This window comes from Sceloporus undulatus, chromosome 5, assembly GCF_019175285.1.
Source record: "Sceloporus undulatus isolate JIND9_A2432 ecotype Alabama chromosome 5, SceUnd_v1.1, whole genome shotgun sequence".
In the NCBI taxonomy this organism is placed as follows: Eukaryota; Metazoa; Chordata; class Lepidosauria; order Squamata; family Phrynosomatidae; genus Sceloporus; species Sceloporus undulatus.
The window spans coordinates 44,147,166-44,160,471 of NC_056526.1; the positions used below are offsets into that span (position 1 = coordinate 44,147,166).

Below are 13,306 nucleotides of genomic sequence, written 5' to 3' on the forward strand. Positions count from 1 at the left end.
CAAACCAGAGTTTGCCTGGAGGGAGCTGTAAAGAGCCAATTGTCCGGGTATGGAAATACAGCTATACCGTGCTGATGAAGGAAGGCAGTTTTTGTGAAAACCCTGGAGCTATGCACAGGCCTAAAGGGAAGACTCAAATATGATAAAGATGCCGCCCCACTGCAAATGCCAGGAATCTTCTTTGGCAATCTCGGATCCCTACATGGAAGTAGGCATCCTTGAGGTCAAGGGTAGCAAACCAGTCTCCTTTCTGCAAAAGAGGAAGGATCAAGGATCATATGGAGCTGTCTGTAAGGAATGCAAGAGTTCAAATGGTCCAAGTCCAGCATGGGTCAGAGGCCTCCATCCCACTTGGACACAATGAAGTAACGTGAAAAGAAACAAAGTCGAATTCAAGAGATGGGTATCAGTTCAATAGTGCCCCTTATTGAGAAGTTGCACACTTCATAGAATAGAGTGTCAGAGGAGAGTGTAACCTGTAAGATCCCCATAGGGGGAATTTCTTCAAATTCAAGGGTATAGCCCTTGTCAGTGATGTTAAACACACGGGAGTCTGATGTAATGGAGGCCCATTCGGTAACATAACGGGCTAATCTATGTCCAAAAGAGACATAGATGGGGAGTGCACACAAGAAGAAAGTCACAGGCGCTTTTTACCTTGGTCATCCTTTATCTTGAAGGATAGTTGGTATTGAGGCTGGTTTGTATTACATATGCCAGAGGAGGAGGAAGATTGGGAAGGAAATCATTGACATTTTACAGACTGCCCAAAAGGGCGGTCTGCCGCTGCCCTTGTTTGCTGCACAAGGGAGCCACAGCGGACAAACCACTCGGCTCCCCCGCGCAACAAAAGGAAGCCGCAAAAAGCGGCTTCTTTTTCCGGTGCCGTTGTGACACCGCAAGGCGCCAATGGTGCCCTTGCGACGTCACAAGGGCGCTGAGACATGCAGACTCTAGGGGTTCATCATGTCAAAATGGCGGTGCCCATCTGTATAGGGCGCTGCCGTTTTGACGCCCTCATTACGTGCAAGGGGCAAGGTGCATCAGGAAGTGCCTCCCCTCGCACATAACGACGGCTCCCAATAGGGCCCGTCTATAAAGCACCATTGTCTCCTCTGTCCCAAAGGGATGTAGGACCTCATTTGCCCATAGAATAGCCCAATCAATGGTGCAGAGTGAAGTGCGGCAAGGAAGAGGATATGCCATATTTTCATGATGTAATCATTTTATGTGTGAACTTCAGCTTTTTATCCGCTTTCTTCTGGAATAGGCCGGAGTCATCAAAAGGCATGTCCCCAATAGCATCTCAGACCTGAAGAGAGAGATCTGAAGCATGCATAGTCTGCAGAGTGACAAGCAAAGTTGATTTGCTGGACTCCAAGACAATGTGCCTTGGATTGGAGGGCCTGAGCCAGGCACTGGTCTTCCCCTGTGAGCTTGTCAAAGAGAGGAAGGACTCTCTTCCAAATATGTTGTTGATAGGCTCTCATACAAACAGAATAGTTCGCCACTCGAAGACCAAAAGCAGCTGCCTTGGGTTTGAGCCAATGTTTGGCCAAGGAAGAGGCGTCATGGCTCGATTTCGAAGAGCTAGGGAGAATGGAATCATTGCGATGATGACTCGATTCCATCATCAAAGGCATTCTCGGGACCAGAGATGGTAGGGGCATAGAAAAGTTTATTGTGGGAGTCACATGCGGCTTCAAAGCACTTTCATATAGAATCGCCTGAAGTCTAGAAAGGCAATTTTTTCAAGCCTTAGAAGTGAAAGCCCTACAATGGTGGCAAGTTTGTATACTGTGCCTCTTGCCAAGACAGAGCAAGCAACCAGAGTGTTTTTCCTGGCCTGGAATTTTCGCCCCACATTCTTCACAACATTTGAAGGATATGGATTAAGGGGCCATACTTGCTAACGGAAGCCTTGTCTAAATGTCTGTGTCAAACCAACAACGTCAAACAGAATCCAAATTGTGAAACAAGAGTAGTCGAAGTCAAGCTGTCAAAAACCACAAAAACATTATATCAATGCCCAAATCCAAAAAGAAAGAGAGTAGTCAAAGTCAAATCTGTTGTTGAAAAACCGTCATAACCAGAAATGAAAACGATTCTACAAAAATCAGCAGACAAAAAGGAACTGAGGGAAAAGAGCAAGAACACTAGGGGTGGGTGGAGCCACTGCCAAAAAAGTCTTCCCTAGCGATTCTAGAAGGTTCCGAATGTCTCTGTGCAGGTGCAGGAAACCCTATTTGTGTGATTCAGAGGCCACGATGAAGAACCTTACTTATGAATTCTGTAGCAGACATAGGGGCTGTACAGATGGGCGGCGGGATGCTGCCCCATTTTGCTCCAGATCAGTGCCACAGCAGCTGCACACATCAGCACCAATCTGCTCCCTGTAGGGAGCAAAAGCCACTCTAAGCAGCTTCCTGGAAGGGGCATCATAAGTGCTGTAGTGCAGCATCATGATGCCCCTTCCACGCAGCGCCGTTTGGGCACTGTGCCTGATGTGCATCATCATGGCACACGGCATAATGATAGCTAAGCTGCATGGTAAGGGCTTCAAGCATACAGACGCTCAGCCCTCACCGTGTGTACAGACTGGCACAAAGTGCCGGTCTGTACAGCCCCAAAGTGTCTAGAGGATTTCCTGAAATGCTTTGTCTGGTCAACATAGGCCAGGGCACATGTGATTTCTAATGTATACTAAACTTGCTCGTTGTCAGTTGTTGGGTTTAGGAAGAAAGTTGGAAGTGAGAGCTGCTAAGACAAATGAAAAGTTGAAGCCATTTTCAGAAGGAAAGTAACCTCCAGAAAAAGGATCAAGTATTGTTATTGAAGAGAAATTACAACAAATACTTGCCTTGTGTGTGAGCAAGATACAGTGAAAGTAGTTTCCTACTATATTTAAGGCATCTGCTGTAGTGTTTTGCTTTTTCTAGGCTTTCATTGAAACATTTCAATGTATCAGATACATCCAAGGGAACAGAAACCAATGCTCTTGCTTTTGTATCTGAAATGAAAGTAGGTTTTGAGGTAACTTGGCAGAGTAGCAGAAAACAAAACAATTCAATACACTTACCTCAATCTATAAAGGTTATCCATATGATGCTGTCAAAGGAGGAGACAACATTTTGTGAAGGTGCTTATTGGGGTGAGAGGCTATCACTGAAATATAAGCTCTTTAGAAGTTTCGTAAAGGCTGCTGTCCGGAGATTCCATACATGTGATGCATATAGTCAAAAAAGTATTCCAATGTTTTAATTTTACATTTGAAAACACAGATATACAATAACAGATGACACAATTGGTCATCATACATTGGTGCAAGAAAAAAAATGTTTGTTTTCCTCTGCACTACGGCCTGTCAGGGTTTGCCTGAGCTTCAAGACAGGCTACAGTTAGATGATCCTTTTCTGCAGCAAACCAAGATCGAAATGGCCAGAAGTTGCTGACATCAGTTAATAGATATTGAGGATCACTTTCCACATTAAGCAAACAAGGACATGGGGGCAAGCCAAGGCAAGGGAACTACTCAGTGGGATAAGTGAGGCTGTGGATCTATATCCGGAACATTAGTCAGCAAGGCCCCAATTGGTTCCTCATGTAAGGATGGTTTCTTCCAGTGACTATGTAGGTGGCTTATTGTGGTGTGCCTTCAAATTGGTTCTGACTTATGGCAACCCTAAGGTGAATCTATCAAGGTGTTTTCTTGGTGATAAACTTCACAGCAAAGGCAAAGGCAGTAATTTCATCATGATGATACAGTGAGTAAGAAGTCTCAGCCTTGCTTCATGAGGATCAAATTCAAATGCTCTGGTGCACTGCAAGTCCCAATCCAAACTAACACAAATTACCTTTGATGAAAAGGCTTCTTCTAAACTGAATCAGTATGAGGTGAGGAAGATCTTACTGTACTCCAGGAAATTTTAGTTCAGATGGATAAACCCATTTGCCTCTTCAGCAAATACTCAGAAGCTCCACTGAAGTCACAGCACCAATATCCAGTTTAATTCTTTCCCGCCCCACCCAAAATACAGATAATAGTAAACTTTAAAGTAGATATCTTGGGGGAAAAGATGAAGACAGAGACAATAAATTCAGTAGATTCTAAGATTAAATGAGACACAGTTTTTTCTGATTTATTCCGATAAAAACATTTAGATTAAGGTTTACTACTTGTTATACTACACCAGGGGTAGGCAACCTGCGGCCCGCGGGCCGGATGCGGCCCGGCAAGGCCTTGGGACCGGCCCCAGCCCGGTCCTGCCGCCGATTGCCGCCAGGGCCTTTGGGGGGCAATTGTCTATAGAAGCCTCAGAAGCATGCATTTATATTAACATTTTTTAAAAAATCAGCAAATTTTTTCGCATGTCCTCCATTTTTTTTTTTAAAAAAGTGTCTTTCATTTGAAAATTTTGTCCTACATTTGCCCTGGTTTATTTATATATTTAATTTTTTTTTAATTATTTATTATTTATTTTTTGGCTTCGGCCCCCCAGTTGTCTGAGGGACAGCAACCCGGCCCCCGGCTCAAAAAGGTTGCCTACCCCTGTACTACACTGTGCTAATGTGTGTGTTTGTGTACCTTAAATTCACTTCTGATTTAAGTTGACCTTAACACAAACTTATCATGGTATTTTCTTGGCAAGTTTTATTTAGAGGGACTTTGCCATTGCCTTCCTCTGAGGCTAGGAGAGTGTAATTTGGCCATGAGTTTCCATGGCAAAATGGTGATTTAAATCCTAGACTTCCAGAGTCCTAGTCCAACACTCAAGCTATTAAACCATGCTGGCCTTCTGTTGTGCTAATATTTGTGGTTAATATGATCTGTTCTTGATTGAGGTGTAGCCCATTACTACACAAAAATTAAATTATATAATCTTCAGCATGTTGCAGTGATCTGAGCATTGGACGAGGACACTGGAACACCAAGGTTCAGATCCTGGCTCGGCCATGGAAACCGACTGGGTGGCCTTGAGCAATTCACACACTCTCAGCCTCAGAGGAAGGCAAGAACAAACCCACTCTGAAGAGATATGCCAAGAAAACCCCATGAAACTAGGGTTGCCATAAGTCAAAAATGACTTGAAAGCACACAGCAACTAAAGTCCAAAAGGACATGACGAGGAAATCCTTGGTTGATATACGAAACTTAAGTTAATGTATGTATTCTGACCTGAACTATAAAAATATTCTTCATCAGCTGCTTCACTGCATTTGGCAATTGAATGTAGTCGTTTTGCAATAAAATCTCTGCAACACACCTAAGAGAGAATGTTTGTGAAATGGTTATGTTTACTAACAAAACTTTCAAATTAAGATAACTAAAACCCAGGCTATTAAATCTTTAAAATTTGACTTCTAAAAATGTTATTAAATCTCAGCTGTAATTGAAAAATGTAAGGACATGTAAACATGAATAAAACCAATGTTCATTATCTTACATTCATAATAACAAGATGTACATATGCAGTCCCAGGAAGCAGGGATGCTCAGAAATTTGGTTTTGCAAATTATTATAGCATCTCATCTGATTTGACAATAAAAGATTAAATGTTACAACATAATCCTATGTATGTCTCATCAAAAATAAGTCTCATTATTATTATTATTATTATTATTATTATTATTATTATTATTATTATTACTTTATTACGGCCAATTGGCCAGCACGTAAGTCTCATTATGTACAATGGGCCTTAGTTTTAGATGATTTTGCACAAGATTGCATCATTAATTATATCCAGGTTTTTACAACCTCCTGTTTTGATACCTCTACTTGAAAACTCACATTAAAATATTTTAAAGCATTTTGAGAGAGATTCATTTTAAAATATCATTCAAATAAATATTTCTGTGTTAATTTTCATGTGTTTCTGTTTTTAATCATAGGGTTTATCCAAAGACACCAAATATGTTTCTATAGTGAAGGGTTTCTGTGTGGTGCACACCACTTTTTTTTTTCTGAAATCAAAATTATGTTTTGCTAATTACAGACTGTTTGGGGCTTGTTCTCCTCATATTCCTACTTTTTTGTCCCTACTAGAAAAGAACTCTTTATTTTTTTAAAAAATTGTATTTTCCAATGTTAATAATTTTTTATAATAGAAATATGTTTTGCTTCATTTACGGATGTCTTGCTTGTGACATGGACTCTGGCATTGGATGTAAGTATATCCAGTGCCTTTACCATCTTCTCATTTTGAATTTCTCCCCCAAAGCCTCCTTAAAATTTTAATTTAAAAAAAAATCAAGAGGACTAGTTCTAATTCTATAGGCTCTTTATAAAGCTATCAGTGTGGATTTTTTCCAGTACCAAAAAATGAGCACTAATCTTGTGGGGAAAATTTGAAAATAATTTTAAAATTACAAGGAAATTAAAAATGACTCAATTTGGAAATAGCCACAGATCAACTGATAAGCAGAATGGAACAGACTTATATGAGAAAACGCTTAGAAGTTACATAGGCTGAAAATAGGTGGATTTGTCTATTGCTGACTGGGAGCTTTTGCAAATGACCCATGCTATCACAGTTAATACAGAATAATTTCCAAAAAGGAATTTAAGACATGCCTAAATGTAAAAAAGGCTATTAGATTAGTCCAAGAGCAAATCAAGCCCTAGAAGCCAAGATGACTAAACTGAGACTGTAGTAGTTATGGACATATGATGAGAAGACATGACTAACTAGGAAAGACAATAATTCTTGGCATGGTAGAAAACAGAAGGAAAAGAAGAATTACAGATGGACAGACTGAATCAAGAAATCCATGGCTCTAAGTCTGTAAAACTTGAGCAGGACTGTTGATACTGTTTATTGAATAGTGTGACTTGAAGATCTCTCCTCCATAGAAGTGCCATAAATCGAAGTCTGCAGCAATTAACAACAATCAATTTAAAATACAATCTTCCACCTACTTTCTCATATCTAAAATATTTTTTACCTTCTCTCCAGTATTAGTTACAAGATGTTTGAAGCAAGACTGTGGGTTGTCAGAATCACTGAATTGTATTTTTTCCTGCAACTGTCTCTGAGCAAACACCATTAAAGGAGTAACTTGCTCAGTATATCTCTCACTGAAAGCAGAAGACAATTAAAATATTAAATAAAAAACTAGTCATACTCCAGATAAATAACTTGGAAGAATCTGGCATGATACTTACTGTGTAATCGTGTTAAACTGCATGGCAATGTATACTAGTGATTCCCATTTCTTCAAATGAAATAGAATCTCAATAGTTCGAAGGACTACATTATGTACTCCAGGAAAATCAACAACATTCATATCATCAAATGGGTTTTGGAAAGAAAGATTAGAACCTCCATCATAATCACCAATGCCTCCTACACAGCTTGGAACACAGAAAACTCCTTCAGCTTCAATAATCTGTGAATTGAAAACAGAGTATTAAGACAGGAATCCACCTTTCTAAATTCAGATGTTTATGTCCTGTTCTACTCCAGAACTGAATGTAGTTCCAGGCCTCCCCAAGACTTTGTTTGATGCTGAACACTGTCACACATGACTACTGTGAAGTAAGCTTTATTAACGCCAGATGATGCAGCCAATAGTATACTGCAGAGAAGCATTCCGACCCTTTCACTAATGAGGACCAGCATCCTCTCACAAAATCAACTGTAAAACATACCTCCAAACTACTAATTTTAAACAGATGGTCATAGATCAATGATTCAATCCCCCATGGCTGTATAAATAGGGAGCTCTTGGGCAAAGGTGCTCCTCTCATCAGCATGGCCAATGGAAGGTGGGCTGACAACAATTATATAGCAAGAAGCAAACCAAGAATATACAAGTGCACAAGTGTGACCCTTTCTCCCCAGCTGATAGCTATTAGAACTTCACAAGCAGGTTAATAACAGAGGAATATTCATTCCCCCAGTCTGTTCTCAGTCTTCATAGCTTCCCTCAGCCTCAAACTCCCAGGATTATGCAAAAAAAAAAAAGTATCAACATTGCTGATACAACTTCATCCTTGTTCTACCACTGGGCAGCTATTACGTTTGGCCATGATGCTAATTAGGACTCCAGAACATATCTGCCTGTGGCAGAGTCCCAATTCACTAAGGGCCCTACACAAAATCTCTCAATGTATATCAAGAACCAATTTTTTCTGTCCCACTAGTAAACCAACTTTTCTTGAAGTGCTAAATTCTCCTTTGAGAACACAATTTTGTTAAATCTCTTATATCTTGGTTATAAAATAAAAATAATACAATATGCATACAACGTTGGGGTTTTTTTTAATTACCTTTATAGAATTACTAGCTTGGAGATCAACTAACATGTCAATCAATGCGTCCGACGCCAGATAATATGATAGCCAAATTGTATTATGAAAAAGCTCCTTGGTAATTGGAAATGGTGCATGAAAAGATGGTGAATGTTTAATAATGGACTGTACTTCCTGAGTGTAGTTCCAAAGGTCTCTGCATGCATTCTGAAGCATTGTCCAATGGCCACCACGATGAGCAATAACCTGCATCAAAATGCGACAAAGTAAAGATTTGAAGAGTGGGAGGGAGATACTTCTCACAACTTTAACGTTAAAATAGAAATAATTATGTTCAGTTATTTAAACCTTTGCTCTTAAACATTCATTCTTGCAGCAGCTCCACCAAAACCCACTTTTACTGTCCTGAAGCCCCTCCCCCATCTCCCCCTGGAGCCTTCCAAAATTTCCCTTTTTATTTTTTGTGCAATTTTCATTCATAAAACACAAACAAAACTGGCATCAAAGCACCATCTCATACGCCCAGAATCCCAAACCCCTACATACTTTTGTATTCAGCTATGTATCAATCAATATGACAAACAGAAGTGACATTGTAAAACCTCCCAATGCCATTGAGGCCAATGTACTGTACTGCTGAATATGGAGGTAGCTAGGGGACATCGCAAAAGGGGTTAGGCAAGGCTGCATCCTATCACCCTATTTGTTTAAATTATATGATGAAAACATCACAAGAAAAGCAGAATTAGAATCAGACAAAAGAGAAATTAAGATAGGAGGAAGCAACATTACCAATCTAAGATATGCAGGTGACACCATAATATTAGCAGAAGACATTCAGGAATTGGAACAGTTAATAAACAAGGTCAAAGATGAAAGTGCAAAGACAGGAGTACTTAGGATACTGTGGACAGCCAAGAAGACTGGCCCAAGTGGTATCTGGTCCCAGTCATGCTGCTGAGCATACTCTAGACCTTGTGTTATGTATAGGCAGGGATGATGATGATCTGGGAATGGAGGAGCTTTCTACCGTTTCATTTTCATGGACACATCATTTCCTGGTCAGGTTTAGACTTGCTATAAGTCAGAACCTGTGCAGGGTTGGGGGACCCATTAAGACTGTTTGTCCGAAGAGGCTTATGGATCCAGATGGATTCCTGATGGCTCTTGGGGAATTTCCTGCTGCCTTGGCAGGTGGTACTGTGGAAGCACTGGTTGATCTCTGGAATGGAGAAATGAACAGGGCAGTTGAGACGATCGCTCCTAAGAGTCCCGTCTCATGGAGTCGAGCTAAACTAGCCCCTTGGTTCTCTAAGGAGCTGGCAGCAATGGAACGAACAAGACGAAGACTAGAGTGACAGTAGCAGAAAATTCAAGAGTGAATCCGACCGAAAACAGGCTAAAATCTACCTGGAGACATATGGTAGTGCAATAAAGGCAGCAAAAAAGGCTTTTTGTACTAAAACTATTGGAGCTGCACAGAATCGTTCATGCTAAGCTATTTCATGTGGTCAGAGATCTGTTACAATCTGTTCCTGAGGAGAACTTAAGCCACTCAGCAGCTCACTGTCAGGAATTTGCCTACCATTTTGCTGATAAAATCGTTCAGATTCGCTCTGACTTAGACGCTGGAGTTGATACAGGTTCAGTGGGTGTAACTTTGACTCCAGCTCGTCCTGTATTGATGGATACTTTTCAATTTGTGCAGCCTGATGACTGCACAGGATCCTTGGAGAGGTGAGAGCCACCACATGTATACTAGACCCTTGGCCTTTCTGGTTAATTAAACAGGCCAAAGGAAGACTGGTGGAGTGGGTAAGGGAAGTGATTAATGCCATTTTACAGCAAGGCGGGGTTCCAACATGCCTAAAAGAGGCTGTGGTAAGACTTAAAAAAAACTTCTCTGGATCCTACTGTACTAGATAATTACAGACCAGTTTCCAACCTTTCATTTTGGGGCAAGGTGCTGGAGTGTGTGATGGCCTCTCAACTCCAGGGGTTTACTGGATGAGACGGATTATCTAGAGCCATGTCAGTCTAGTTTCAGACCTGGCTATGGGACAGAAACCACTTTGGTCACCTTAGTGGATGACCTACGCAGGGAAATGGACAGGGGGAGCATGTCCCTGTTCATTTTACTGGACTTCATAGTGGCTTTCAATACCTTCAACCATGGTATCCTTCTGATCGCCTCTCTGGGATGGGGCTTGGAGGTACTGTTCTACAGTGGCTCTGTTGTTTCTTGGAAGGACGTTTTCAGAAGGTGGTGAAGGATTCCTGTTTGACTTCTTGGCCATTGGCCTGTGGGGTCCCTCAGGGCTCAGTCCCGTCCCCTAAGCTTTTTAACATCTACATGAAACTGCTGGGAGAGGCTGTCTGGAGTTTTGGAGTAAGGTGTCACCTGTATGCTTATTATGCCCAGCTCTATCACTCCTTTTAACCCAATTCCAAGGAAGCTGTTTCTGTCCTAAACTGGCATCTGGCTGCGGATGAAGCCAAATAAATTGAAAGGTAATCCAAGCAAGACAAAAGTGCTCCTAATCAGTCGAAAGACAGATCTAGGAATAATGATTCAGGCTGTGTTAGATGGGGCTACACTCCCCCTGAAAACTCAGGTCTTAGTTTGAGGGTACTTCTGGATTCAGTGCTGAACCTGGAAGCCCAGGTATCGGTGTTGACCAGGAGTGCTTTCGCACAGCTAAAACTTGTGCGCCAGCTGCACCCATTCCTGGAGAAGTCAGATCTGACCACAGTGGTACATGCCTTGATTACATCCCATCTGAATTACTATAATGTGCTCTACGTGGGTTTGCTTTTGAAAATGCTCAGAAACTTCAGCTGGTCCAAAGAGCTGCAGCCAGGTTCTTAACTAGAGCTGGCTACAGGGAACATACAACTCCCTTGTTGCAACAGCTCTGTTAGCTGCCAGTACGTTTCCAGGCACAATTCAAAGTGCTGGTTTTGACCTATAAAACCCTATATGGCTTGGGTCCAGGTTATCTGAAAGATCATATCTCCCTGTATGAGCCCCCCAGAGTATTGAGATCATTAGGAGAGGCTCTTCTCTCTGTCCCACCACCCTCTCAGGTGTGTTTGGTGGGAACAAGAGACAGGGCCTTCTCAGTTGTTGCTCCCAAGGTTTGGAACGCCCTCCCTGTTATCCTTCTGGCAGCAGATAAAGACATTCTTGTGCCAGCAGGTCTTTGCAAACTGATAAGGACTAGGTTTTTAATGTTGTGCAATACAAAATGTAATGGTTTGTATTTTAACATGTTATATTTTAATTTATAGCTGCTTTAACGCTTAAAATTGTTTAATTGTTTTTTTAATTTTATATTTATATCTTTTAATATTGTTGTACTGTTTTTAAATTGTATTGTTTTATGCTTGTTGTTCATCGCCTTGAGTCCCTATATTGGGCCAAAATGCTCCTAATAGCCCTAAGAAGTTTCCGAAGCTTACTGCGTAGGTGCGGAATAACCCAATTTATGTGATTCGCAGACACCACGAAGAAGAAAAGTGGGATATAAGAAAATAAAATAATAATGTGCAAGAGCAGATGGAGTCTTGCTGAGCTTTCCCAGGAACCTCTGAGGTTTTAAGAGTCAGACGCACACTGATTTGGACCTCACTAATACCTCAAAGAGAAAGATAATTTACAAAAAGTATTTGTAACCAATACTGATTTCCCCCACTAAAAGTTGATAGAGAAAAATAAATGAGTAAAACAAGAAAGCATTACCACAGCTCTTCTAAAATGAAGAAAAATCTTAGGGAAGTGATCCATCATAGCAGTGTAGCAGAGAGCTTTTTCCCGTTCCTTGATGGTATGATATCCTTGACCTGATCGAGGAGTATCTCTTGTAGAATGTTCAGAAGAGTAATCTGTGTCTAAAACAAAAGTAAGGCATCAATTTCTTGAATTAAGGTATGAGAGAGCCTGTAATTAGTAAAGGTTCTGTCCAAATTAGTTTCTGCCAAAACAATATTTGCTCATAGTAAAAAGTAATCTTTATACTCTTATCCTTATGCTGATATGCTAATACTTAAGTTACAGGTGCAATCGTACCTGAGAAATACATTACAAATAACACATATGATTCAGTTTTAATGGAATAATATCCAAATCCACAATTCAATGAATGTGTTAATCAATAAACTCAAGAATGATTTCTGTTCATGTAATCAGAATCAGCTGGATCAATGTAACTTGGGGAAAATACTCTATTAGAAGCCAGGAAGCTCTGTCTGAGAGCACTAAGGATCTTCTGCCAAGGTGATCTGATAAGAGAAATGAAATGAAAACATACCAAGAGAGAAAGCAAAAACTTTTAGGAAAAACAGACTAGATGCTATGGGGGAACACTCACTTTCCCCTTTCTTCTACGTAACTTTCAGATTTTTTTCTGTCCTTTAGTCTGAAAATATATCACCAAGGAAAGTAAGCCATCTCCACCCTATCCCACATCCTTTTATTCTTCAAGTTATAAGATTCTGATCTAAATGTATCCTGCCATACTCTTTTACTCACTGACAACTACTCTAATTTTGCTATTTCATCTCCCAGCGACTATACAACTACTTGCCTCAAACCACATACAAACTCTACCATTCACAGAACTTTTTTTTTTTTTTTTGTCAAAGCACAGAGATGGAGCATTTGAAAACATGGAGCATAGGGTTAGCTGCAAGCTGTATAGATGGTTTTTCTGAGGAAGTGATAGCTGGATAAAAAAAAATGTGGGGAATTATCCCCAGATCTGCTCCTTGCCTATTAGACATTTCACCAATATACAATAACCTACCTTTATCTGGAACTGAAGGTGAAACCTGAGTCAGATCAGTGGAATCCATCATGGCATCAGTTTCAGGAGTGAGACAAGTACTGAGGTCAAGTAGACTTGAACTGGAAACAGTAGCCGAAGAAGCATTCTGCAATGTATGGTAAGATGCAGACAAAGAAGGAGCAGACTCGGAGCCAGGGGGAGTAGGGTCAAGTGTGTCTGAGCAAAGAAGAGCAAGCAACTCTTGACTTCTAGAAACTGTTAGGTG

General features: G+C 40.7%; 1 protein-coding gene across 6 annotated transcripts in view; it reads right to left on the bottom strand.

The window, feature by feature from the left end:
- CFAP54 (cilia and flagella associated protein 54) overlaps nucleotides 1–13,306 on the bottom strand; it is a 157,628-nt gene that overhangs the window by 61,025 nt on the left and 83,297 nt on the right. For 4 of the 6 annotated variants that reach the window (XR_006104082.1, XR_006104081.1, XM_042468528.1 and 1 more), the window contains exons 36-42: nucleotides 13,060–13,296; nucleotides 11,997–12,145; nucleotides 8,273–8,500; nucleotides 7,166–7,389; nucleotides 6,946–7,078; nucleotides 5,177–5,264; nucleotides 2,861–3,010 (exon numbers count right to left, since the gene is read on the bottom strand). Coding sequence is in view for 4 of the 6 variants with exons in the window: in XM_042468528.1 (XP_042324462.1) it covers nucleotides 2,861–3,010; nucleotides 5,177–5,264; nucleotides 6,946–7,078; nucleotides 7,166–7,389; nucleotides 8,273–8,500; nucleotides 11,997–12,145; nucleotides 13,060–13,296 (1,209 nt within the window). In the remaining 2 variants the exon portion in view is untranslated. The remainder of the gene's footprint in view (nucleotides 1–2,860; nucleotides 3,011–5,176; nucleotides 5,265–6,945; nucleotides 7,079–7,165; nucleotides 7,390–8,272; nucleotides 8,501–11,996; nucleotides 12,146–13,059; nucleotides 13,297–13,306) is intronic. The other 2 variants (XM_042468527.1, XM_042468529.1) reach the window with 2 other exon arrangements.